Here is a 26994-nt window from a genome sequence, read left to right on the forward strand (position 1 = left end):
CTGGGAGCTGGGAGGTTTGGGGCCAAATCTTCCATTAAACAGGACTTACTGACAGGTATGAATTAGCCTCCCAGCTGCCACCGTCTTCAAAGACCTATTACACAAAAAGCAATCTTCCAGCCTGCAGAGAGCACAGGCTTTGATGCAGATAAATAGACTGGCAGGTACCACAGTTAGGTGGCCTCTGGAGGGAGGGGAGGAAGGAGAATTGAGGATGCCAAGGTGCCCCGAAGATCCTGAACTTCTGCTAGTTGTAGGGCCGTGCTCAGAAAGGCTAAGGTGGGATTTGTAAGACAGAGGTCAGGGGCCAGGCCTCTGCCGGGTGTCAGGTCCTGAAGACAAGTGGATAAATATGGCCATAAAGAAGAGTTTCGGGAAGTCTCAAGACCCCGACTGCCCATGTGAGATGGCAGGCAGGTGCAGACTGCTCTCAATGTGTGATCCACCCTAGCGGATACATCGAGTAGATGGAGTGACTGTAAATGCATGTGCTTTATGCGGCAACCGGGCTTGGGGATGGTAGCTTTTTACAGAATTACGTGATGAAAAGCTCTAATAGGACAATAGAGGTACCATGATGGCACACTTGAATGGCCCTGTTCCAAATTGCATGTGATGGAGGAGGTCAAAGTGGGGACCATCAAAAAGTGGGAGGGAATCATTCAAAGACTTGTGTGTCTAACTGCATCTCGTGTGCAACTGGGGCAGGTGGTAGTGTTGGAAGTCCACGATCACCTTTGTATACCAGAAACATCCCCTGAGCAATAGCATGGCCAAGGCAGTTGGTGAATTGCAAGACCAGAGGAAGGGTAGGCACAAGCTGCTGGGGACCAGAAGCGAGGGAGAGGTGGTAGGGATGGAGGGCAGAGGACAGAGTCAAGAGGCGGAGAGAAGAGAAAAACGGTCTCAAGAACAAGCCAATGAAGGCACACAGGCTTGCAGAGCGGGGAGGGGGGGGGGCGCGTGTGGCTGGCGAGAGAACGAGGGAAGCAGAGGGTGACTTCCAAACTCTAGCTTGAAAGATTGGTGGTAATGGTGACATTCACAGATAGGGCACCAAGGGAGAGGAGCCGAGTGGGGTGGGGAGACATAGAGTTCAAGTTGAGGGGTGACATGATCTCAGGATTCCTTCCATCATCCCCGCTTCGTAATAACAGGTTGGGAAATTGGAGTCTTTGGTGTTCTTGGGACTCCTGGGGTGACAGCATTTTAAGTTGTCAGTCATTAACAACCTCAGTGAGGAGGCGTGCGTGCGTGCGTGCGTGACTGCATCTCCTGGTGGCCTTGCCCAGTGCCGAGTGTGCAGTGAGAATAAAAGAGGTTCTGAGCTTGTATGCAGCAGGATTGCTTGCCATTTCTGCCTTTTAGGGAAAACGCTTACCTCCGGGCACTTGGCTTCTTCGTTCTCTAAGTGGGAACGTGTAGAAACCCCATCCTGTGTTAGTGTGGCATTACACCAGAAAGTATCCTTCCAGCCATGGAGAGCCACACCAGGGGGAGCAGGTACGCGCATACTCAAGAATACATGGATGTTTAGTAAATCCCTTGTGACTGAGGTGACATAAGGTGGCAGCCTCCTCTCCCAGGCAGTTCAGGGGGCTGAGGCTGAATGTGGTACAGCGGGGACCCAAGGCCAAGGCTTGTGGAAAAGAAGACCCTGCTGAGAAGGGGGTTGACTGGTAAGAAATGGGACGTGTTCTGGAATGAAGGACCATAAGGACCATCATAACCCAGTCGGGTCCAGGCGGCTAAACTGAGAAGATTCCAGAAGCGGTAGCGGTGCTGAGATGATTCACTTTATAGGTTACCTGTGGCCCTGGCAGGGAGCTGAGCCAGCTCCGCAGATAGATGGAGGCATTTGACATCAGGCCTGGCATGGGTTTGATCCCTGAAACCCACACGGTAGAAGGAATGGACTGACTCTTGCAAGTCGTGCCTCTAACTTCCACACATGTACTGTGACACATGTGTAACACACACACACACACACACACACACACACACACACACACACTCTAAATAAATTAATGTAAAAAAATTAAAGGAGCCAGGTGTGGTGGTGCACATTCCACTACTCAGGAGGCAGAAGCAAATGAATCTCTGTAAGTTCAAGGTCAGCCTGTTCCACATAGCAAATTCTAGGTCTGCCAGAGCTACATGGCACCAGCTCTAAGCAACAGGAACTCATGAGCCAACAGGGCACATGGTTGCCAGGAAAATGGCCCCTGAATAGTACACCAATGAAGGCCACTGCTAGACCTGACCAGCTCTCTGTAGAAGTTGGCCAAGTTAATGAAGCTGAGCCAACACATCCTTCTCCATACCAATTCTCCAGTATCCATTCCCAATTCTTCCTCCCCCTCCTCATATCTAGTCTTGCTCTTACTCCAACAGGCTCCTCATGCTGAGCAGAGGATGAAGAACAGCCACAGCTTTCCCAAATCCCTACAATCCATTGCCATCCAGGTGCCCAGTTTGGAGCCTCTACAAAGCCCCAGGTCTCTTTTTAAGAAAACTCCCTGTCAGGAAGAAACTTAGCCCATGTTTCATAGCCCCTCCCTCCCTCAGACCATTGGGTTTGTAGTTGCCACATGTGTGTTCTGAGAATAGCTTTGACTCAGTGGCCTTGGTTATTTTATAGTCCTGCCCCAATGAAATCCCAGTACTTCTTACTTTATGATATGTACATTGTGCGCTCACACAGAGCACTGGTTTTGAGGTCAGCAGGACCTGAGTTTGAATTCACGACTCCCTTTTATGAGCCATGTGGCCTTGGGAAAGCCACTTTGGTGCTCAGAGTCTTGGAAGCCACGAGATGTCAAGATTAACTCCCACGCCACAGGGCTTGTGCTAAGGATACATAGAGATCCTGGGTGAAATGCGCTTAGTTCTGACTGGCACACAGTTGGTGGCCAGTAGACTGTAGCAGTTAGTACTATAATCGTTGCTTTGTTAATGTTATTTGGGGTTGAAAGAGTCCAGAACTTGAACTCCAGCCTTCCTATTTGGACACAAATAGCCTCAGCAAGCAATTAACACCTTATGACAACCTGGCTAAGTGATCTCATTTGACAAGGAGCTAAGAATAGCTTCTTGCAGAGGGATGTGGAAGAGAAGTGGGCGTGGAGAAACCCTGGGGTCAGATGCAGCTCAGGGTTGCCAGAAGGAGGGGAGAAGGCAGCTGCTCCGGCCCTCTTTGTTTAAAGTCGCAGCACAGAGACTCACTGCACTTGGAGACAGAGAACTCATGTGTCTGGGGGTTCCTGTGTGCCGGGCGCTATTCTACGAGGTGGATGACGTTTCCATCTACTAGAGGTAAAGAAATTGACACTGCAGAGGCAGAGCACCGTGGACCACCTGGCTAGGATCTGTGCAAATGAGCACTAAACCTCAAACCTGTCTGTCCTTTCTCACACAAGTGTTTTGTTTTCCAATGAGACTGTCACATTGCACAATGTCATCAGGAAAAAAAAAAAAAGAGTTGTACAATATGGTGGCCTTGTCTCCTGACATCAGCTGCATGATATGCATTAAATATGCTGCCCTCACAGGAGAGAGATGATGAGGGCATACACCAGTGTGCTTGGAAAGGAAGGGACAAATTCAAGGGAGATTTAGGAGGCAGATTTGGTGGAATCATCAATGAATTGGGCATAGAGTTTCAAAAAGAGGGAACTGAGGATACAGTCTCTAGTTTATGTACCAGGGACTAGGATGCATATCTGACTTAAGAATGTAGAGGAGAAAGGTTGTGTGGGCTATGAAATGGTCTTGACTTGGTTTCTTGCTTTTCTCTTAAAGCCAGACACAGGCAGAATCAGTCATTAAGAGCTCTTGTACTCACAGCTGTACTTGAAAAACCTTGGCCTGTCCCTGGGTTGACTAGTAGACTTGGCTGGTTAGCGCAGGCATGAGGTCCTCAGAGAGGACACCTTCCCCTCCCCAGCCCTGTACAGAAGCTGCCCACAGGCACAGATTTGTTCTCCACCCGCTATCCTGAGTCCCTGGCACCCAAGCTGTGGGTTTCTTGATAGTTGGACCCTGAGTAGGATGAGGCATATGGCTAGCAAATCTTTTCTCATTTGAAAAATAGCCCAGAACGGCTTCTTGCAGTGGGGAGAAGGAGGCAGACAGAGCAATGGTAATATCAGTCTCCCTGAACCTCTCTCCCTTCTTCCCCCTTGACCATCCCCCTTCCCTTGACCTTGTCTCCCACTCAGTGCTCTACCCATAGCCTGTCCTGTCCCCCACTCAGTGCTCTACCCATAGCCTGCCCTTGCTTCCTGGCCTAGGTAGTTCCTACAGTCTAGGGAGCTTCGTGCAGTCAACCCATGAATGGATGACTCTATGTAAACCAAGACCTGGGAAATGTCACATCTTATAGAGAAAAGGGAGGTCGCTCCATTGAGCTCTACCATCTATGGAACCCATTCCACACAGCCCTCATCCATGAGCATTCTTTCATGCCATTGAAACATCCCCTGTGTTCACCTTCAGCTGTAGTTATTTGGATTTTACATACCATAATAAGCACAAGTGTGTGCGCACACACACATGGGGTGGCATACAAACATTTTAAAGTTTATTGTGATGACAGAACCCAGTGGCAAGAAAGCAAGCAGTCAGGGGCTGGCACAACCTGGGCTCATGTTCTTGTATCTTTTGTGGGTGTAAGATTGTGCTTAGTGACAGAGATGGCTACAGTGAGGACCTTAAGGTATTGAGATGCCTTCAATCACTCGTCCTTCCACTAACATTAGCCAATCAGATTCTAGAAAGTAGGCACTCCTCCAGGTGTAGTGAGTGAGGTTTGCAGTGAGGGTTATCTTTGCTCTATGGGGGACATACAGTTCTTTGGAGAGAGTCTACATTGTGCAGAGGGCTGTCGTACAGCCATACAGCCCTTTAGAGAGGATCTACATTGTGCAAAGGGCTGTTACACAGCCATGCCCATGAGGAGGCGTGGAAGATTACGTCTTGGTCTCTGTTTCCTGATGTGGTCTTACCACTGGCCATTTGCCCTTACTGGGAGATTGAAATACCCCATTTCTGTCTGGATCCCCCATGAAAACCTACCTACTCCTGGGGACCTCCCCTAGCCCTGTCTGTCATTTTATGAAAGTGTCCATCAGTCAGGCTGGATGGAGGGTAGCAGAGACAGGAAGGCTACAGAAACCTGAATGGTCCACATTTGCGTTCACAGTTAAAGCTGGAGATGGGAAACAACCGTCAGATGAGCCTTCCTCCTTTCCAAGCCTGAATTTTGTTAATTTCATGGAATATCTGTCCTGGCATAGCATCTCCTCCACCTGATTTGGGGTTTATAATGTTTCTCTGAATGTATTTAAGGTAGCAGTACCCAAATTGTGTTCTGCAGAACGCTGCCGTGAGACACAGATTTGAAGGGGGAAATATATTTTCTGTAGTCAATGTGTTTGAAAAATTTGAGATTAAACAAAATTAAGCCAGCCGCTTCACTGCAGGACTGCTTTCAACCTTCGGCACGCAAGGGTATGCTGTGAATCTTAAAGAGGCAGATAGAGTAAGTGGCCGTTTCTAATGTTATCTGAACATGGAACCTTGTTTTAGTGAAATTTCTGTCCACTTCTCTTGGGAAGCTAATGTCTACAGGAACAGACTTTGGGAAATACTGCCTTAGAAGGTTTTCATTGTATGCAAATGGGTCGCTGTCGGTGGTTTCCTGGACTCTCAGGAAGTTTGCTTCAGAAGCAGCAGGAGATTCTAAGTTCTCTCTCTCTCTCTCTCTCTCTCTCTCTCTCTCTCCCTCCCTCTCTCTCTCTCTCTCTCTCTCCCTCCCTCCCTCTTTCCCTCCCTCCCTCTCTCCCTCCTTCCCTCCCTCTCTCCCTCCCTCTCCCCTAACAGTCCAGATACTGGCAGAGTCAAATCCTGCCTTGTCCCGGGAATTGCAGTAAAGGGACCTGCCATCTCTTTCTTGTCCTTCTGCAAGCTCTCCAATGAGTCATCATAAATAGCACGAATCACCAAGGAGGCCCCTGAAATCGTTTTATCTTAAGAGGACTTTGAAACTAGGAAATAGAATAGAGTCAGGTAGGGATTGAAAGGCGGCAAGCCAGACAGGCTGACTTCTGGGGAGACTGCCTCTGAGTGTCTGCAATTAACCCATTCGTTCTGACTCTGCCAAGAGCATGCTGAAGGAGGTACTTCCTCCCTCAGGCTTCCAAGTGGAACTAAGGAAGGAGAGGGCCAGATGCTACTCAAATCTCGCAGGAGTATTTCAGTAACTATTATCCACTGAGTACTTCTCCCTTGCCAGACGATGATGATGAGCCTGCCTTATACCTGGATTGTTTCTTCTTTTCTTCACTTGTTTATTTACTAGTGTGTGGGGAATGGGTGGGTGGCTGAGTGTACATCATGCCATGTGTATGCCACAGTGTTCCTAGAGAGGAATCAGAGAACAACCTGGCTCGAGTGGGTTCTCGCCTGCTATATGTGTGTCCAGGGGCTCGAACTCTGATCCTCGGCCTTTGTGGATTAGAGTTTAACCCACTGGTAGGCCATTTCTCAGGAACCTTGATTGCTTCTTGGAACAACATAGGAGGTTTCTTTTTTATTATTAATTTTTTTATTGTGAATAGATTCTTCTCTCATACAATACACCCTGACCACAGTTTCCCCTCCCTCCACTCCTCCCAGTTCCCCACCTCCCCTCTCCTCCTGATCCACACTCCCTCTCTGTTACCTCTTCAGAAAGGGGCAGGCCTCCAAAAGATGACAGTCAAAAAGGACAAAACAACACACAACTAGACAAGACAAAAGCCCTAACATTGGGGCTGGACAAGGCAACCCAATGGGAGGAAAAGAGTCTCAAGAGCAGACAAAAGAGTCAGAGACCCACCCGCGACTGCTGTTAGGAGTCCCACAACAACACCAAGCTAGCAGCCATAGCACATGCACAGAGGACCTGGTGTGGACCCATGCAGGCCCTGTGTTTGCTGCTTCAGTCTTTGGGCACGTATGTGCCATGCTTAGCTGATTCTGTGGGCCGTGTTCTCATAGGAGGTTTCTCATAGCATCCCTCCTACTTTACAAAGGGTGGCTGCAAAAGCCAGAAAAGTCAAAGTCCTTGCTCAAGGTCTTATACCCAGGATGGGGAGGAAGCTGGATTTGACCCGGAAGCTGTTGTCTATTCTGTACTCTCTAGTGCCATTATGAATATGGACATCCAAGATATCAGGGCTTCTGTGAAATGGGCCTTCATTTATCGGGCTGTACGTATGGATAGGCACAGAGGTGGGGCAGTTTGTCTGCCCATATTGATAAGGAGGCCAGAATGAGCGGATATCCCTAACCTTCACCATCCAGGGCCAGCAAAGCCCCTTAGCTTCCAAACAACAGCCTGGCTCTGTGCCTTAGTCACCTCGTCCTTGCCAAATACATCTTTTCTCATTAGCCATCTGCCCCCTCATGCCTGCTGCTAGCCCACAGTGGCTGGGCAGCTGCCCTGTTAGAGAGACAGGACATAATACCAGCTTATGAATCAGTACATTCTCTGGCACGTCTGTGATCCCCTAATGGGAGGGTGGCAGAGTCCAAAACACACTTCATCCTCATCCAAATCTGCTCTGCTGGGGTTGGTGGCTCCAAAGGAGTCTTTGTAACTCCAGTATGCAAATGAAAGCTGACAAGGCTGGGATCTGGGTACATAAGCTCGGGCCTGCAGCCTAAGGTCCTGGCAGTGGCTGGAGGTGGGGGCAAGAGACAAGGGGGAGCACCATGGGCTAGGAGAGAAACGTCATCAGAAAAGGAGACCACCTAAAGGAAAGCAGTGTGTCCACCTGGCCAGAAGCAAGCCCAAGGCACCCTCCATCTGTCAATCATGCGGAGTGACTGATAGGTCATTTCTAGTGGCTGTAAATACTGTGTGCCCATGGGCCAGGGAGCTGTGTGTGAGGCACTCAGAATGAGCAAGCGATGGATATAGCTTCAGTCTGAGGGGATGGCCGGCTCCACATCTGAAGGCACTTTTGCAGGAACAGACCAGTGAGCTGAAGAAGCTGCATACTTTCCCATGGTTTCCTGGCATGGGGCCAACGGCGGTCCAGGGCAGAGACTGGGTGATGGGGCAAAGACCATGTGTCTTAGGGATAAAATATCAAGCCAAATCAAATTAAAAGAGAAAGAGTTCATTTTGGCTCATAGTTGAAGATTCTAATCCATCATAACCGGGAAGTAGGTAGTAGAGGGAGGAGCTTAAGAAGGCTGCTCACATTGTATCCATAATCAAGAAGCTGAGAGCAATGAATGCTTGGGCGGGGCCATCTTCCGCCTCTTTGTGCAGTCCAGTGCCACCTACTTTTAGTGTGTGTCTTCCTACACGAACTAACCTGGTCAAGATAGCCTTCCCAGGTGTGGCTAGAGGGCAATATAACTGAAGTAATTCCCCACAGATGCGCCTAGAGACTTAGCTCTTTGGTAATTCAAGATCCTGTCAAAATAACATCCATCATTGACCATCAGAGCATGGATGACTGGATGAACACCCTTGAACTTCTAGATGTCACTGCCCCAGATTCCCCAGTTCTCTGACGGCAGAAGCCCCTGCTCCCACACCCATAGCTGTCTGAAGTGATAATGCATTCGGCTCCTGTAAGGGCCTTGGGTACAAGGACATCCCCCCTATGCATGTCCTCTCTGCCTAGATCAGCGTCTAGCACGTAAGAAATGCTTGCATATGTATGAAATGACTGAAAACCATACTGACAAATGAAGATACAGCCTTGCCTGCACACCTCCAGGTTGACATTTCTAGAAAGCAAACGACTTTCACATTCTGCTAACACTCCTCCCCCATCCCCTTACAGGACTAGTCTGGGATCCTCCCTCATACTCAAACCTGTGGGCTCTGACCCCAGCAGACCCCTCCATCTTCCCCAGGCTTCATGTATCCTGTATGTTAATTCAGTGCTTCTGGAACTTTGGTGTGCATGAGACTTAGGGGCCTAGTGATTATTCTACTCTGGACACAGCTCCAGGCACACAGACTCAGGCAGTATGGTGGTGGTGGTCCGTTTTGAGAAAGACCTCTGGGGTGGTTTTGATGGTAGAACCATACTTCAAGGAGGAGCTCATACCTTTATCCAAGTACCAATGGCCACATCTTTTCTCCCCTCAGAACCTTTGTAGGATGACTTCTGGAGGGAATAACCTTTGTCGACCCGCATTCTCTGTGCAGAAATTGCCTTCAGGCCTGGCTCCAGATATGATCTGCAGAGGACGTGACCTCCCTTCCACCAGCCCCACATATTCTGTGCGTCTCTCTTCACCTGGCGTGTCTTGTATTTACCTTGCTTAGGGGCTAATCTACTGAATTCTCTTTTGCTCCCCAAACCCCAGCACTGCAGATCCTAGAAGAACCACCCTTAGTTATTCTCTATACTGAGCCCTCAACGGAGCGTCTCATGTGTCTAGAGCTGGCTCACAGTCCTACGTGTGCTCCATGGTGTTCGTTCCATCCTAACTGTACTCTCTGTCTTTCTAATTGTCCCATCTTCCCAGGAGTTCTCCCTCCAGAGAATGGACAGCCTTGTGGACGACAGAGTCAACATCTTAGGATTTTCCATTTTCAACCAATCCCATGCTTTCTTCCAAGAATTCTCCCAGAGCCTCAACCAATCCTGGCAGGAGAACTGTGACCATGTGCCCTTCACTGGCCCTGCGGTAAGTGTCCTCTAGATGCTCTCGGGCCCTAACACTCTCTGTGGTCTCCCACATATTCCATACAATGAGGCAGGGCCCAAGTCATTGGCCTCCAAGATGCGCCATGGTAGGGAGGGTGAGCCACTCTACATCTGGAAGAATGGCTTCTGGAGGTCCAATAATGCTGCTGAAAGCCGAGAGGAGGACTGCAGAGGTTAGAGAAGGCCTTCTTGAAGGTGGGAGGCAAACACAGTCAGGAGCTGAATCACAGTGGTTTGGTCAGCTAAGGGCCACACAGCAAGCTGTGATTCCAGATGAATGTTTTGCCTGGGACTTCATGGTCATTGTAGTTTGTGCAAGCGTTCGCTGATATTTGCACAATGATACAGTGGACACATACTCCCCGGGGTATCCCTGTTATTAATTGGTGTGAGACTTGCCATGCATGCTTTATGTGCAAGACCTGGAGGAGGAGAAGGGTCTAGTTCCCCTGAGTAGAGTAGGAGCATGTTCTGTCTCGTTCTTAAGACCTGAAGAGGCAGGTGTGCCACGTGGAAGCCACCTGCAGCAGGTGTTCCCATGAGTCACCTTCCTAGCCAGCTTCAGGGTCTTCGGCTCCCCAGGATCTGGGTAGCAGACAGTGCAAACAAGCTAAGCCTCAGACTCAGGTCAGTCTCCGTGTGACGTCACAGGTCCTGCTCCTCCTTAAATCTCCTTTCCCGTTTCTGGCCCCTTTGGCCTTCTTGTCAGCGTGAGGGGTGTCTGTTTTCACTCAGGTTTACTTCTGCCTAGGCACTGTAACACATCCCATAATATTACCTACCTTGGACTTTTTCCTTCCTCATGCATGCTAGTAACAGTTCAAAGATGGCCACCCCCTTCTGACAATGAGAAAAGAGGCCCAGGAGAGCTGGGTGACAGGTGGGGGTCTCCGAGGGCCTCTTTTTAGCACAGTCAGGGCTAGAGCCTACATCGGCTTCTCCCCGTAGGGAACTTTGCAGCCATTCTCTCTGCAATGGCCTCGGAGAGGAAAGGAAGGTGTCGCAAACATTGTCACCTCAAGAGCCTGGAAGGGAAGCTGGCAGCAGTGACTAGAGCACATTCCTCTAAGGCTTCTCACTTCTGCAGCTTACCTTTTCAAGGGCCGCCTCTTCCTGCCTCTCTGGAGGCCGAGGAATTCTCACCACAGACAGCCCAGCTTTTCATGGCAGCGAGCCAGAAGGTGAGGGAGTAGGTTCCACTCCCATGGGCTGCGCTGAGTTACAGAAAGGCTGCCTGGGCCCCTGCCTCTGCGGGATGTCTGTTCTCTTCCTCTTCTCTCCCAGACTTTGTCTTCTCCTCCATTCTCTCTCTGACCCCCCGCCCTGCTTCTCTTCCCTCCCTTTAACTGCCTTTCTGTTCCCCTCTCTTTTCCTCTTTAGGCTTTGTATGAGAGGCTACCCCGTTTCCCCACCTTCTCACAATCCCAGGTGGGGCTCCTCAAATGCGGGGTCTGGATTGTAGGGTTTCAAAGGAAGGACTGGGCTAAAGATATCCAGGAGAAAGCTTGGTGCACCTTCCCTGGCCAAGAAGCTTCCAGGTGGCCAGCGGTATGCCACAGATGAGCTTCCTGCCTGAGACAAAGCCAGCGCAGAGGGACTGTTGGGAAGGGACACACACCCCCACTAGTTTCATATGCCATTCCCATTAATCATGCCGCAAAGAACAAAAATCGTGGGAAATCATTAAAATTACAGATGGCTAGATTAAGTAATTAGAATTTAGGCTAAAGCAGATGTTTGTAATTAAGTGTTTATTTTGTTGAATAAAATCCAGATTGTAAGAACTAGTCTATGGGATCTTAATGGTCCCTGCCCTCATATTATTTTGGGGAGCAGAGTTGAAGCTTACAGAGGTTCATCCGCAAATGGGCCTCTAGGAGGATTCTGTGAATCCACTACTTCCTGCTGTGGGGATGGTGTGGGTTACAGGTGTGTGTCTAGAAGATATTCTTGTTTTCATTTCAGGGAGGGAAGGGAACCTAGCCACAGCTCCCTGAGTCAGAATTGATTCATCTTAATTTCTACAGAGTCTTTCATTCCCCGAAACAATTTGCAAGACCAGCTCAAAAGAAAATAACAATGAAGAACCAAATGAAAATATGAAAACAAGAGACTAGAGGGTTCCTTGCCAAACAGCTTGTCGGTGCCAAGAAAGAAGAGGGGATTTCAAATGAGGACTGAGCCAGTGAGGGGATTTACAATTTAGAAGAGACAGGGACAGCAGAAACGGAGACAAAACCAAGAGGCAGACATGCACCCACACAGATGGGCAGTGGAGGCCTCAGAAAGATGGAGGAGTCAATCACAGGAGAAATGAGAAATGGAGAGGAAGGAGAAGGGGCAGAAGAAATGTCTTCCTTCCCTTCCCAATGGACTCAGAAGTAGAGACAGGGACAAAGCCTTTCATGACACGAGCCACTTTTCACTGACTGTGGCCCAAATGCTTTCCAGCATGGGATTAGTCGATAATAGCAGAGGGAGAGGCAGTTAGGCCAATGAAGAGATGGCTTGGCATGGACAGCTGAACCACGAGGGTACTGACGGACTGGCAGGGATGGCAGAGTCTTACTCCCTGGCAGCTGGGATTTGCAAAAGAGAATCGAAAAGGAAAGAGACGGGCAAGTGGGACAGACTAGCAAGAAGGGTGAGGGGTAGGAAATAAATTCTCAGGAGGGAGCAAGATGAGATGAGTGTCCTGGGTAGATGGCCAGGAGCCTATAAAAACATATAGGCTTCTATATGATGGATGAAGGGCCCCAAGGAGACTGTCCTGGGGGTGGAATATGTTCCAGTATACAGGGTATTAACTTGAATTAATCCGGGCTCAACTTCAGAGAAGACCTAGGAAGTACAGTATCCTTGGGGACACTTTACCCATGTTACTCTCTGAAGGCCATATGTAGGTAGAGATGAGATAGGAACCTTGGTAATTTCCCACCCACTTGGTCCCTATCCCAATGTCCCCAGCTTGAATTGTAATTACAAGAAATATCTGAAGGATCACGAAGGCCCTGGAGTCAGAGATGACAAAGGACATTGGGAACAGGCACACACTGACCTCTCAGCATTTGGATAATGTACTAATAAGAAAGTCAGCTGAGGCTAGGGAGATGGGTGTGTGGGCATGCAAGCATATGAACCCAAGTTTCAATCCTCAGCACCCACATAAAAGCTAGGCTGGCACTACTTACTAGTGACCCCAGTACTATGGGGAGTAGAGGCAAGAGGAGCCCCAGAGCTTGCTGGATATCCAGTCTAGCCAATTGATGAGTCTCAGGCTCAGGGAGAGACCCCTGTCTCAAAAAACAAGGAAGGAAGAGAGAAATAGAGGAAGACACACTTGTGGACACAGGTGCGCATGCACTCACACATTTGTGCATATATATGTGTACACATACATATGAACACATACACATGTATACAGAACACACACAGAGGCGGGGGCAGCAGGCAGGCATACAGACAGGCAGACAAAGACAGAAATCAGCCAAGGAAGCCTCATCCCAGCCAGAGTGGGACTAGCAGCAGCCATATGCTAGGAGGGGAGCAATGGTGTGACCAGCTTCCTCTGAAATCATGCATGGTCCCTCAGGAACCAATGTCCAGCCTCCAGAGGAGGAAGGGGGCCTCAAGAGGGCATGGGTTGCAGGTCTGTCTTGGGACCTTGAGCAGCACTACCTTGAGAGATGGGGGAATCCCTGGGTCCCCTATACCGACTAGGATGCTCTTAGTTGCTAGTGGCAGGAACCCAATTAAAATGCAATGAGGTGTCTCACAGCATAGCAAGACTGGAGGGAAAGGTGACTGGAGCCCCAGACCCGCTCATTCTCTATTCAGTCATTTTTGGTGTCAACTCTGTACTTAACCCAGAGCTAAGCTGACTGCAGTGGGTCCAGGCATTGCTTCCAGATACAGTCTTATCTACAAAGAGAAGAAAGATGGTATCTTCTAGGAGAGGGAATACACTCCCGAGAATCACAGCCCTCCGCTCAGGTTCATGGGTCAGATCTGGTCTACTTTGTGCTACACATTAGCAGAGGATGGGTGACTCAGTTGACCCAGACATAACTGGACCAGAAGTTGATGACAATATGAGGGGACAGAGAACACAAACAAAATGGGAGGAAGCAGGAGGATAGGGTCTAGGCAGGCAACACCGGCTAATGATTCACATCTTAACTGGCACAAGGACAGCCAACCAACAAGGCCAGGAGGTGAACTGGGTGTGGCGGGGCGGGTGTGTGTGTGCCGCAGACCCTGGGTGGGTATCAGATTCATAACAGTAGCCAAATTACAGTTATGAAGTAGCAATGAAATAATTTTATGACCTAGAAGCCAAAAGCAACAAGCACATAGCATTGGCCTACACTCAGGTAGATGCTGGTCAGAGCTGGGAAGGGCATCTACAGCATCCATCATTTTCACACATTCTTTCAGCAAGGAAATGTGAGCAGGCGTTAATGAGGGGGCCACATGTGCTCTGTGGGGAATGAGGGACAAGGGACAGGACAGTTGTAAGCTCGAGGAGGAGCAGCAGATGAGCCTCGACTCCCTGGAAGGAGCCGGGTGACTAGGACAAGGGCAGGGGGTGGAGGAGAGCAGGGGGCAGCGGCAGGGCAGAGGGGCCCCAGAGCAGTGAGGCCGCTCAGCCAGTTCAGCAGCGCTGCAGAGTTTTCCGCTCTTCGATGGAACCTGGGGGCTGGGATTTGGGTACCCTTACCTGCTCAGACTTCAGGTCACAGATGGCCCCAAGGCCACGGCCCAGAGACGAAGTCAGATGGAACTGGGAAGGCAGGAGACTTGATGGAGGCAGCAGGGACTCCGTGGCTTTCCTGCTGTATCTGCGTAGACTGGGGAGGATGTTAACATATGCAGATAAATATAAATGATAAATGGCGGGACCTGGTAAATGAATAAGATTAGAAAGAAGCAGCAAGGGAAGGGAGGGAGGGAGGAAGGGAGGAAAGAAGGAGAGAGGCGGGGGAGGAGGAGGGGGTACATTGGCTAGGTGGCTTTGCAAGGCAGGTAACTTTTGGTTGTGGGCTGCTCTTCCCTGCAGTTGTGCTTGGAAAGATTATCAGAAGTCAGGACACTCAGTGCCTGCTAGAGACCACAGCCCTTTATGTAATCATGCATCTGTCCAGTCTGCTTTTTGGCTCTTGTAGCATCCTACTTCTCCTGTTCCCCATCACCTTCTCCTGAGCACCGCTAACTCCCTGGATATGAGATTATATGGACGCCCCTGTAATGCTCACCCCTGTACCCGATGACCTTTACAGGCTCGTGAGGCTGGGATGCTGCCTCTTTTATAGATAAGAGCGATCCCTACTTGGCATTCAGCAAGGTGTCCGGGGTCACTCAGCATCTAAAGGAAGACCTAGAGTCGAACTGTGCTCCCCAGTCCTTCCCTCTACACCTTGCTCTCTTGTGCTCTGTGTCCTCTGACTGGAGGGCTGTGTCCTCCCTCCCTCCCTCCAACCTTGGAGGGGCCAGTGTCCTAGAGCCCGGCCAGACAGAAGGTAGGAGCAAGAACTCCATCACACAGGACATGCTCTGCAGATCCTCCCAAAGCTGTGTTCTGATGAGCAAACCGTCTGGGAAAGAACTGATTGCCAGGGGTAGACATCACGCTACCAGTGGAGGAACTGCCCCCTAGCCCCTCAGTGCCTTCCTCCACGGAATTCTGCCTGCCTTTCTTGCTCCACCCCCAACCTATACCCCGAGTCGTTAGTCCCATCATCCCTTCCAGGAGTGCTCCTCAATTCCACCTCCTAGCATGGGCTCCTGTGTTTTCATCCTCTGAGATGTCCCCAAACTCCCTCTGAACAGTGCTGACCACAGAGGCATCTGTACGGAGCAGGACTTTTTTCTTGTGCAGGCTCTGTATGTTCCCAGCTCCTCCTGGATGGTGCGTTCCCCAGGCACAAGAGTCAGCTGTGTTTCTACTGTCTCCAGCCACCCAGTCCCCTGGGCCTTCCCCACTGCAAAGCCTGCTAACATTGACTTCACTCATCAGGCAGATGTCCGTCAAGACTTAATTCAAATCAAGATACATCTTGAGGGCTGGAGAGCTGGCCTAGAGGTTAAGAGCACTGGTTACTCTTTCCAGAGGACTGAGATTTGCGTTCCAGCACCCACATGGCGGCTCATAACTATCTGTAATTCCTGTTCCGGGGGATCTGGAAACCTCTTCTGGCCTTCTTGGGCGCTGCACACATAGGGTACACAGATATACATGCAGTCAAAATACCCATCCACATAAAATAAAGTTTTAAAAAAGTTTAAGAAGAGGTATGTCTTTGGGGCCAACCAAGAAGGCCTCATGCTAGGTGCCAGTGGCACATGGACACAGATGCCTCTCGCCTAACAGGAAAGATAAAAACATGAGCGTAGTTACACTGACCTCCTCCCTGTGTTTCCAGAGTGGTGAGGGTCAGAGCCTGGGCTCTGGCAGCTCTAATGAGCTAGGTCCCACTACCCATCCTCAACAGACCAATTAAGCAGACAAGAAAAAGTGAAGAGAAGAGGAAGATGTACTCGATGTGACCTCACTGGCAAGAGGAACGAAGAAAGTCAGCAGCCTGCCTGCGAGTCCATGGGGGTCCTGACATGAGGTTTAGGTTTCAGTAGACGTAGGCACGCATAACTAAGCAGTCCCGGTCACGGTGTGGTCCACCCGTCTTCATTGTCCGGGCTCCAGTTCCTCCTGCATATTGGTAGTCTGACAAGTTGTCAAACTGTGTGAAATCTCTTCCTAGGAGACACGTTCCTCCGCTGGCTGGCACCAGGCTTCAGTCGTCTCCCGCTTCTAGCATGAGTGTGAGATTCTTGGGAAAATTCCGATTTCTTAGAGGCCCTGGTTTGAATAATCTGATAGCCAAAGAGAGAGAGACACAAAGGCCTCCTTAGGTCTCCTCTATTCTTACTGGGGCAGGTTGAGGCCCACCAGGGCATGGCACCTGCCTGTGTGCAGAGTCACTGTCTCTCCATGGCTGCCAGGCATGCTCCTCATTTTCCACCACCTAGACTTTGCTCCGGAGCTCCCATCCTCTGAATATCCTATCTCCTCCCCACCTCCATGTCCGGTGCCATATCTACTCAGATCCTTGTGCTCTCAGTTCCAACGTGTCTTCTTCCATGAAATACTTTCTTGGGTGCCCCACTAGACGGTTCTCTATGTAGACCCCCACAGACCATTGTAGTTTTAGATCTGCCCCGACTCCTGTTACCCTGGTTGGTGTCCTGCTTCTACCTTTATACCCACCTGTCATAGCAATGGAATTTTACTAAATTTTAGACTTTAAGCTTACCGTGCATCTCACACACATTATTCCACATGGAACGGTACAGCTAGATTGCAGTCCTAGGTACATATAGGAAGGAACAGTTTCATGGGTGACTTCAGGGAGGAAGTGACCTACGCCTGAGCCTGGTAGTGTGGCCAAGTTCCTTCCGGCCTCCTGAGATTAGCAGCTTTGCCTCCTGTCCTGTGGATTTACTCCTGGAAGTGATAGAAGATGCTATTTGAGAGAGCGAGAGCAAGAGAGAGAGAGAGAGAGAGAGAGAGAGAGAGAGAGAGAGAGAGAGAGAGAGAGAGAGAGAGAATGAATTTGGAGTTCAAAGGTGTACCTTGCTGCTTTAACCCAGAGCAGCCTTTGTCGGAAGGATGCAGGTCGCAAAGCTCTTGAAAGCACACTTGGACCGCTGGCAGACGCGGGTGGGACCAGAGGATGGAGTGGGCGAGGCCAGTGAATGTGCCCCCTTATTTGCCTTTGGCTACTCTCCCTCTTGGTCCTCCTTTTTTCTCCTCCTCCTCTTCCTTCCTGTACTCCCTCCCACTTGTCCTCTTTGCTTCCCTAGCTGTCCTCAGCCCTGCTGTTTGACGCCGTCTATGCTGTGGTGACGGCGGTACAGGAACTGAACCGGAGCCAGGAGATTGGTGTGAAGCCCCTGTCCTGTGGCTCGGCCCAGATCTGGCAGCACGGCACCAGCCTCATGAACTACCTGCGCATGGTGAGGGGCGCCTGAAGGCCTGCTTGTGCCCAGCCCCGGGGATGGGATGCTGGGGACCAGGCTTTCCTCATGGGTTATAGCCCTGGCTAAAACATCACCTGAATGGAGTGGGTCCTGGGTCCAGTTTGTTCCCCAATTCTTAACACCACTTGCTTGGCAAGAATCCATGGCCAGCTTATTCCCAAGGTAACAGTCCTTGGATCTTGAACTAGAAAGGGGTTCTGAATTCCAGGCTTGCAATCTGGCCCCTGCCCGGGGGTAGCTAGCCCCTGCACAACTCAGCACAGCTGGGAAAAGACCATGCTGCTGGAAACTACGGTCTCCCTCAGGAGACTCAGTCTGCAGACTTCTAGCGTGATGCTTGTTTTCCCCAGAGTTCTCTCTCCAGCCATGTTTTTCTCCCATGAAAAAGACATCTTTCATTAGAGAGAGAAGGTGTGTGTGTGGGGGGGGCGGGGGGTGTCTTAAACTTTTGGAAGGAGTCAGGAGTATCCTGACTTCCTGCAGACCCAGGGTCAGCAGCTTCCCCAAAAGGAAAAAAATGCTGGTAACAGTCCCCCACATGACTGAGCTCAAGTCATCGTGGTGGCTCCTTTTGGCTTACACAGTTAGTTTGGGGTTACTGGATGTGGGCCCCCCTTTCCCTCCACTCAGATTCTGCGGTTTCAGAGTGGATGGAACCGGGGTTTCCAAACACTGTAAAGTAGTGTGTAAGAGGGATGCTTAATTGGGGCCAGAGAGGGTGGGGTCTATTTGGTGCTGTAACTCACTCTCTCTTGGACAGGTAGAATTGGAAGGTCTCACCGGCCACATTGAATTCAACAGCAAAGGCCAGAGGTCCAACTATGCCTTGAAAATCTTGCAGTTCACCAGGAATGGTTTTCGGCAGGTAAGCCTCCCTATGCTACCAAGGTGACAGATGCCTTCTCTTTGTCCTTTTCCCTGTCCCTAGTTCCAGTGGCCTCCAGCTGTCAAGTGTCCTGTAAACACCTCCCCCCCCCATAGCAGGCTTCATTCATTCTGATCCAGGCTCCTAAATTTCAGGTACCTCATCCTATCTGGTCCTAGATCAGCCCATGTGGGTTCTGCCAGCAATATGTCAAGAGGGAGGTACCTATGCCTTGTGGAGGGAGGAGACAAGGAATCTCAGCTCTTCTTCGCTGTTGGGTTATTCTTTTTCTGGGAGCAATGGAAAGTGTTAGGGATTTCCCCCAACCCTTGAACCCTGCTGGAGTCCAGGGGCACCACTGATGAGGCAAAGGTGGATCCCATGTGGGCAAGGACAGCTGTTCCTGTTGGGATGGTCGCCCCTTCTGCCCTGCTCTTCTCCAGTCCTCCCCTGCTCTCCTGTCCACTGCTGTTCCCATCACCTCAGGGATGCTCTGCCCTTCAGAGCACTTTGGTCCTTTGTGTGCTTCTTCCTTCTCCATTAAGCCCTCTTGTTCCCTTTTCTCTGATCCTCTCTCGGAGGCAACATACTCTGACAACCACTTCAAGCATCTCTCTAAAAGTCTCTCTCCTTGCCATCCCCTAATAATCAACTCCCTTTATCTAGAGGCCTCTCTGACTCAGGAAAGGCTGGAAAGACCAAATCAGTCATTAATTACAGCAGGTAGTGGGCATATTAAAGATCTCCTAACTGTCATAGGGGTTGGATGAGGGAATGTCCCTCTGTACAGCTTCAATAGCCACCCTTCTGGCAAATTAGAAAGAACCTTTATCTTTACCTTCACCAGCGTCGTGGTGGCGGCTCTCTTACGTTGAACACTTACCATAAGCTTTATGCCAGGGTAAATGTAGCATGTGTTTCCTGATATAAGCCTACAAAGTAGATGATTTCATTTATTTTCTGCCCTAAAAGCATAGGTACTCTGTGTGAGGTGTATGTGTTCATATACATGCGCATATGTGTGCTCATATGTATACACATGTATGTGCCCATATGTGGGGGCCAGAAGTTGGTTTTGAGTATCTACCTCTAAAGTTCCCTGGTGCTGGGATTGTAGCCACACACCACTGTGCCAGACTCTTTATGAGAGTGCTGGACATCTGAACTCAGGTTCTCAAGGCTGTAGGGAAATCATTTTACTCACTTATCCTTTTTCTAGCTCACAAATAGGTACTTTTTTTTTTTTTTTCAAATCAATGTCCTCACTTGTGAGTTTTATGACTGATTTGTCCTTGAACAACTAAGTCATGGCAGAACTGGTTTGGGATCTATGCATGCCCTGCCTAAAGTCCAATCCTTAACTATTATGATAAATTATGTATAAAACTCACCTTGGTAATTGTTAAAAGTTCTGTTTTAGATTTTTAGCCCATGGGAGTCTGGGAAAGAAGGCCCAGGACAGGACCCAGGAACAGACCTAGTCAACAGGTATCCTAGGTGATCCTCATGGAACCCACAACATAGAAGCCCATCACATCTGTCTTTTGCCACACCATCCCTGCATCCAAGAGGGGACCCTTGACCTTTACATGTGTCCCAGGGAACCCTTACTAGGTGATCACTCTTACTAGGTGATCAGTGACTTTTTGGAGGGTCACTCTTAGAAGAGAACAGAGAAGGAAGGAAGGAGTCCCAGGGAAGGGGAGGTAGTCTGGGGCTGAATGTCAGCAGCACCTCCAGCTCTGGATGGGAGCTGCATGGGACAGTGGCACTTCCCACATCCTCTCAGATAGGCGCATGGTCAGGTGGGTAGTTGGAACCACGGGTGGCTCCTTCATTTATCTGTGGAGTCTTTCACTGAGCATCTACTGTGTGTCAGACATCACACTGGACCCAGGGAAGCAGACATAGCCCTAACACTGAGAGAGCTCACAGTCTGGAGAGAGTAAGTGATGTAGAAAAAAAAATAGGAAGAGAATGAGAACCACAATTTAGGACTATTAAACTCAAATCATGCCCTGTGGCTCATCATCCCTAAATGAGCAGGCTGCCAGCCTCCAGGAAAATTGTCAGGGAGACTTTTCCCTGAGCCCCAATCTTCTTGGGGGAATCTGAAGTAAGGAGCATTCATTCAGTCAAGTTGATACCTGTTGAGTGTCTCCTACTGCTATCGTCTCCCTTGTAGGTAGAGGTTTAAGATGAGGAGGATCTGCTTTTGTGCAACATATGCTCTAGCAGGGGACAGATGACAGGCAAAAAAAAAAAAAAATACATATGTAACATTATGCCAGCCTGCTAAGTTCCCTGAGGAAAAAGACAACTGGGTGAGGAATATGAGTGGGGTGAACACAGCGTTGGAGGAATGGTTAGAACATACTACTCAGGCAACCCCAGACCTACTCCAAAGAGCCCCAGCCCAGCCTTTGCCAACCTCCACCTGGACCTCAGTCCTTCCCTATAATCATCCAAGAAAGAGCCCACTTCCTGTGCCTCCTTCGTGGCACTTCCTATCCCCCGGTCCCCCCTCCAGTTGACAGACAGCTGCTGGGGTTCACACCCTCTTTCTGTCTTCATTCTCCTCCTATCTTAGCTGCCACTCAAGCTGGCTTTGGGGAGGGAGCTTGGGTGTGTGTGAATACAATCAAACCACACTGTATGAATTTCTCAAAGAACGAATAAAATGTATCTTTAAAAACAGATGGAAATCAATATTAAAACTATATGAAGGGAGGGAGGGAGGCAGAGGTCAGTGGTAGAGTAGCCTTTTTGGCTTGCTTTCCAAGATTACAGACCAACATGACAGAGATGTGTGAACTGGGCCCTAAACAAGCATCCTGATCAAATTGACATTACACACAGACAAAAGCAATGTACACTTACTACATTGGCGAAAGCCCCTTCAAGATGGCTGTCGGAAATGCATTGAAAAAGCAAAGGAACTTGAAATAGTGTGTCTTTTTAGAGACTGTAAAAGCAAAAATGGTAACTAGAGGAAGTTCACATGGGACTCAGAGATGGAGATGACATTCATTATACAATAAAAAAAATAAGGAAGATGATTTTAATAAAGGTTTTGTTTGTTTGCTGTTTGTTTGTGTGGCTCTAGGGGCCAAACTCAGAGCCTCACATATACTAGATACTAGGCAAGCAATCTACCACTAAGCTATAACCCCAACCTATGAAGGATTTTTTTCTGTTAAAATGTTTTTCAGTAATGAACTTTTTAAAGTGTGTAGTTTATAACATGGAAAGGAATTAGCATCGCCAGCCCCTCCCCTAAGGTACCATTTCCAGCCCAGGAGTCTGCCCTAGGGCTTTCTTCACGGTGGTGGCTACCTCTGCGTCAACAGCGCCCACTAGTGGTCAACAGCAGGCTTCTCAAACACAGGTGCATCCCCAGACTCCATAGCTTTGCGTTTTCCTTAGTGTGCCCTGGGAATCCGTTTGGTGAACTAGCAGCTACATGGGTGGCTAGAATGGTGGGCTTATCACAGGCTATCCATAGAAGCGTGTTCCATGAACAGAGCTGTTTTGTTTATTTGGCCTCTCTGTGCCCTACCCCATTGTTTTGAGTTAACATTGAATAGAATCTGCCACACAATAGCTACCCTAAGGGACACTTAGTCCTGACTGGACTTAGAAAGTGGATGGCAAGACTCTTCCTAGAGACCTCGCCTTTTCAACCAGTCTGGCGAGGTCTGTTCCTGCTGTTGTCTGGTTTAGGTGCTGTGAGCGCCAACTGGAAGCTAAGTGTGCTGTGTCGCATGCACAGATGCCGCTTCCTAGTGCCAGTCCCCAGGTCCCATCCCAATCACCACCCAACCTTTGCCTCTTGACAGGTGTCCCTCCCTGCTTATTGTAGGATGAAGAAATGGTTTAAGGAGGGATAACTAATTAGGCTTCTCTCCCGGGGTGGGAGGAACGTCAGGACTTCTGCTCTGATATCCTCGCAGTTCCATCCAAGGTGACGTCAGTGCAGGAAGGGAGCCGACAAGGAGCAGCGGCAAGGCCCATGGGAATCTTCTGTGTAGCCGACTCCTCATGGGGCTTTGCTCGGGTCGCTCCTCCTCTTGAGGAGCAGGTAGACCAGCTCAGCAAGAAGAAACTGCAAAGTCAGTGGGAAATAAGCACTTGTTCTGCAAGCATGAGGACCCAAGGCCCCGAGTTCAAGTCCATAGTGCCCACATAAAAGGCTGGGCACGTCTATGCAAGACCCTAACCCCAGCACTGGGGGACGGAGACAAGGAAATAACCAGAGCCCCCTGACGGGTCAGCCTGGCCGGAATGTGAAAGGGACTTCAGAGTCTGCGAGAGGCCACATCTCAAGGTGGTAAAGCAGCGATCTACAGAGAAAGTCCCTGATGTATGTATCAGTGTGTGCATAGGGGTACACACAGCTGTGCTCACATGCATACAGCACACACACACACACACACACACACACACACACACACACACACACACTCACTCACACACACACTCACACACACTGTCCAAATCTTACTGTCTCCAAGAAGTTGGGAAGACTGGCTTTTATACTCTAGTTTGTCTAACTTGAAAACCCATGTTCTGGGCTGCCCTTATAGTTTTCCCTTCCTGCTCTTGGGTACCTGACATTCTCCAATCGGAGCCCCTACTTCTGGTCTCTTGCTCTGCCACCAGCTGCCACCATTCAGAATGGCGCTTGGTTCTAACACCCCGCTGGGATGGGCTTTCTCTATGACAACTTCTCATTTGAATTTGGTTCTGTTCTTTTCTCTCCTGTCTGTGTGAACTACTATTAAGAGCTGGTTTTGATTATTTAGAAAGCATCACGCAGGGACCCAGTGGGCTATAATTGGTAAAATGTCTGAAGGAAACACCATATTTCCTGCCGGTAGCTGATTAAAGGATTTTTACCATTTTAAAAATAGTCTTTCAGAATTCAGAGTTAGTTGTTTTTACCGTTTTAAAAAGAAATGACTCTTTTGATTCTGCATGGGGAGTGTTTGCCATCTTGGGAACCTCCACTACAGTTCGCTTGGAAGAATGTGTTTTGTGTTTCCTATGCTGTCCTGTAGGGGACATTCTGAACCATCTTTCCGTTATTTATAGGCACAGGAGTCAATAGCACTGGCTGAGTCCATCCCTCCTCACTCAAACCACAGTGTTCTTTCTTGTCTTCCCCCTCCCCCACAGAGGTGCTGGGGAGGGTTACAATACCTTTGTCTCCCTTACTGTCTGGGAGAACCCTCCCCTGAACGAAGCTAGAAGGAGAGGAAGGATGCCTTTAGAAGACTGTAATTTCCTTCATTTAACTTAGTCGAAAGATCAGAGACTGTGAGCATCCCCTGAGCGATGTTGTTAGCGTTATAATAAGATGAGCACACCTTTCATCTGAGGATCGGAAATGGCTTAACAGGGTCTAATTAAGCCTTCGGGGTTTGACATCCCTAACTAAAGATGCAGACCTGCCTTCCCCCGACTGGTTCACTGTGTATCCCAAGCGGAGTGGGCTCCATTTTCTTTCCGGGTGCAGGGATGATGGTAACCCCTCATATTTGGCCTCACAAGATCCAAAGATGATTGAAAACAGCTCCGCCTGGCCTCATGTTTGACTGGCTATACTTATGTGCAAAGCTGGCTCTCCTGACATCATAATAATAGCTAACATTTATTGTCGCCTACATGATGTACTGTTCCGGGGTGGTATACGTATATATTTAAATTTTTACGTCCTCTTATCAGCCTGGCATGGAAGCTATTCTCTCATCTTGTAGATAGAAAGACTAAGGCGGAGAGATGAAGAAATGTATCCCTCTTTGCCTAGGTGGGAAGTGGCAGGTTCAGGAACCCAGTCTGGGTCCAGCTTCCTCAGAACCCAGGGCCTTTCCATTTTGCAGTGTTTACCCAGAACATGGAGGTAGAGAACACCCTTCACCTTCTCAATCAGCCTTCTAATCCAATGCGAGAGCAGTTTGCACTGGACATGAAGGAGATGCCTGCGGCCTTTCTGTGAGCCCATCCCGGGCTGGAGAATTAGCCAGAGATACATTTCAGATTCCTCCAGGTCTTGGGTCAACCTCTGCCTCCTAACTCTGCTCTATGGAACATTCCAGAATAGTCTGCTTTCTCTTCCTTGCCAGCTCTTCAGATATGTAAAAAGCAGATTGCTTTTACTTCATTCGTTCATTTTTTCCATTCCTGAATTAGCCTAAAATTTTCTTAAGATCTGCTCTTTGTCAGAGGCCGGGAATGCAGGATAAAAGAGCCATACTCCATTTAAGAGCTGGCGATCTTAGGGGGTGAAATTGCAGCCCGCAATTGCCTTAGAGTACTCTGATTATACACCACTTATTTTATCCTTCACTGAGCAGTGGGCTGTACCTATCTGTTCCCAACAGAATATGGCTTACCACTCTCTCACCAAGAAGGCATTGGTGGCTGTCAGCTCTCTACAATGCACGAGACTACAGAGTGCAAAGACCATGGGAGACTGTCACCTCAGACTGAATCCTCAGCTCTCCTTTACCACATTAGCCTGCTTACTGGAGTTTATTTTTCAAATGTCCCATTCCTTCTGAACTCTGGGCTTCGGGGCTGTTTAGTTACTCTACTTGCTGTATTCCTTAGCAATGCACTCCGCTTTTTGTGTGTACACTTTTCATAGAAACTAGACCCGAGCCAGCCTTCCCTGGGACAGCTGATCCATTTGACTGTTTCTATAGAAATGGAGAAACCGACAGGGCTGGCCTGGAGAGTGCCAAGAAAGCAGTATTGTGGGCTGATAGCCTTATTTTCCCAAACAGACACACAAGCTCAGAATTCAAAGGGCTTATTTCAGGAATGATTTCAACGCTTTTCTAAACAGAGGCAGGAGGGTGGATGAGATAGCTTACCCAAGGCACTCTTGCAAGCAGGCTAACTCGGGGTCTTTAGAAGGAAACCCAGAGCCAAGCTCCTGAAGATCCTACAGGTCACCACTCACTGCCACAAAGGTCAGGCCCCCTCCATTCCTCTCTCTAGCTGCCATCTTTGCCGAGGGCAGCCCCTGCAGAGTCCCTCCTGCCCCCTTTCCTGGGAAGTCTGGGGTCCCCCAGTGCTGGCAGTTGAAGCCAGCTCTGCAAGCACTCCTGGGGGTGCAGAAGCAACAGAATTTCTTATGACAGCCATCGGCAGCAGAGGCGACTAAGAAGTGGTTTCTGTTCCTCTGTGAGGACCTGGTGGGGTTCACAAGCTCCCCCCACCTCCTGACCCCATCTCCCACTTCAAAAGCCATCAAATGTTGAGCAACAGAAAACCCTATCTGCCTCGCCTGTCAGTGAGTCTGCCCGTGTGTGGCGGCTGAGGAACAATCCAGAGGGTGTTCTGGTCTCAGAGGGAGGTCCTGCTCAGGTCTACACCTTTGTCCCCAGCCCCTCTTACTCTGAGCAGCCTCTGGGACAGCTCCAGTCCTTTCTGTCCTTAAGTGAACAGCCGTCGCTCAGAGGGCTTGCCAGTGGGAGAAGCAGCTGAGAATCCCGTGATTGTCACTGTCTACTACATTTTCAATTTGAGGAAGGAGTTTACCATAAATATGCAGATCCTTTGAAGCTGTCTTTGCTGAGACCTGGCTCAGGGCGCTGGAGCTGGGTTTGATTGCTGGAAATCGGCAGCCTCGAGTGCCAGCTCCCCAGCACGGGGGACAGACCTGGGAGAGCAGGCCAGCTGGGGAGCTCGCAGGGGCTGCCATCCCCCAGAGCCAGCCCTGCCTTTGATGAGGAAACTCAGGCTGCAGCTCCTCATAGAGGGAGGTGGCTTGGGGATGCTTTGAAGGTGACTGAGAAGTCACATATGTCTTCTTTTTAATTAAGGAACGAGGAGAGGGAGAATTGGCGTGGAGTTGGAAGCAGCCAACACCATCTCTTAGAACAGCATCAGTCCTTAGAGCTGTGGGTCACCTAGGCCAGCTCTCCAGAAAGCCAGTGATGTGGAGCGTTTCACTGGGCTTGGAAGCCCTTAGTGACCCAATTTGCATATAGAGTGATGGGTGTGGTCCTTCCAGTGAATCGTCTGTCCTGTCCTCTCCTACTCTGCCTTCTGCCCCAAGTAGTGATGGGTGATGGGGGCCTTGGACGTACAGGCTACCTCAGAATCCCACCTGGGCCTACGTCATTTCTGACGTGGTCACTCCGACTCCTGTCTCCGACACTGAACTCAGAAGGCTAGCTCTGCCACCTCTGCTCTGTCAGGGTTCTCTTCTGCTATGGCCTCTCCTCACCACCATCCTTCCAGGACTAGGGACTTGTGGGCCTGGCCCAGTCAGCCTAGCAGAGAGTAGGTTTGGCAGTAGATGAGACTCAGTACTCATAGAGCCTGGAGAGGTGGCTGTTTGTACTGGGGCCATACAAG

General features: G+C 49.6%; 1 protein-coding gene across 1 annotated transcript in view; it reads left to right on the forward strand.

Moving 5' to 3' along the window:
* Positions 1–26994, forward strand: part of Grik4 (glutamate ionotropic receptor kainate type subunit 4) — a 431548-nt gene that overhangs the window by 311185 nt on the left and 93369 nt on the right. Inside the window, exons 9-11 of the mRNA XM_037207580.1 lie at positions 9541–9702; positions 17583–17735; positions 18520–18624. Of these exons, the coding sequence (XP_037063475.1) occupies positions 9541–9702; positions 17583–17735; positions 18520–18624 (420 nt within the window). The remainder of the gene's footprint in view (positions 1–9540; positions 9703–17582; positions 17736–18519; positions 18625–26994) is intronic.

The sequence above is a fragment of the Peromyscus leucopus genome, chromosome 7 (genome assembly GCF_004664715.2).
Source record: "Peromyscus leucopus breed LL Stock chromosome 7, UCI_PerLeu_2.1, whole genome shotgun sequence".
Lineage (NCBI taxonomy): Eukaryota > Metazoa > Chordata > Mammalia > Rodentia > Cricetidae > Peromyscus > Peromyscus leucopus.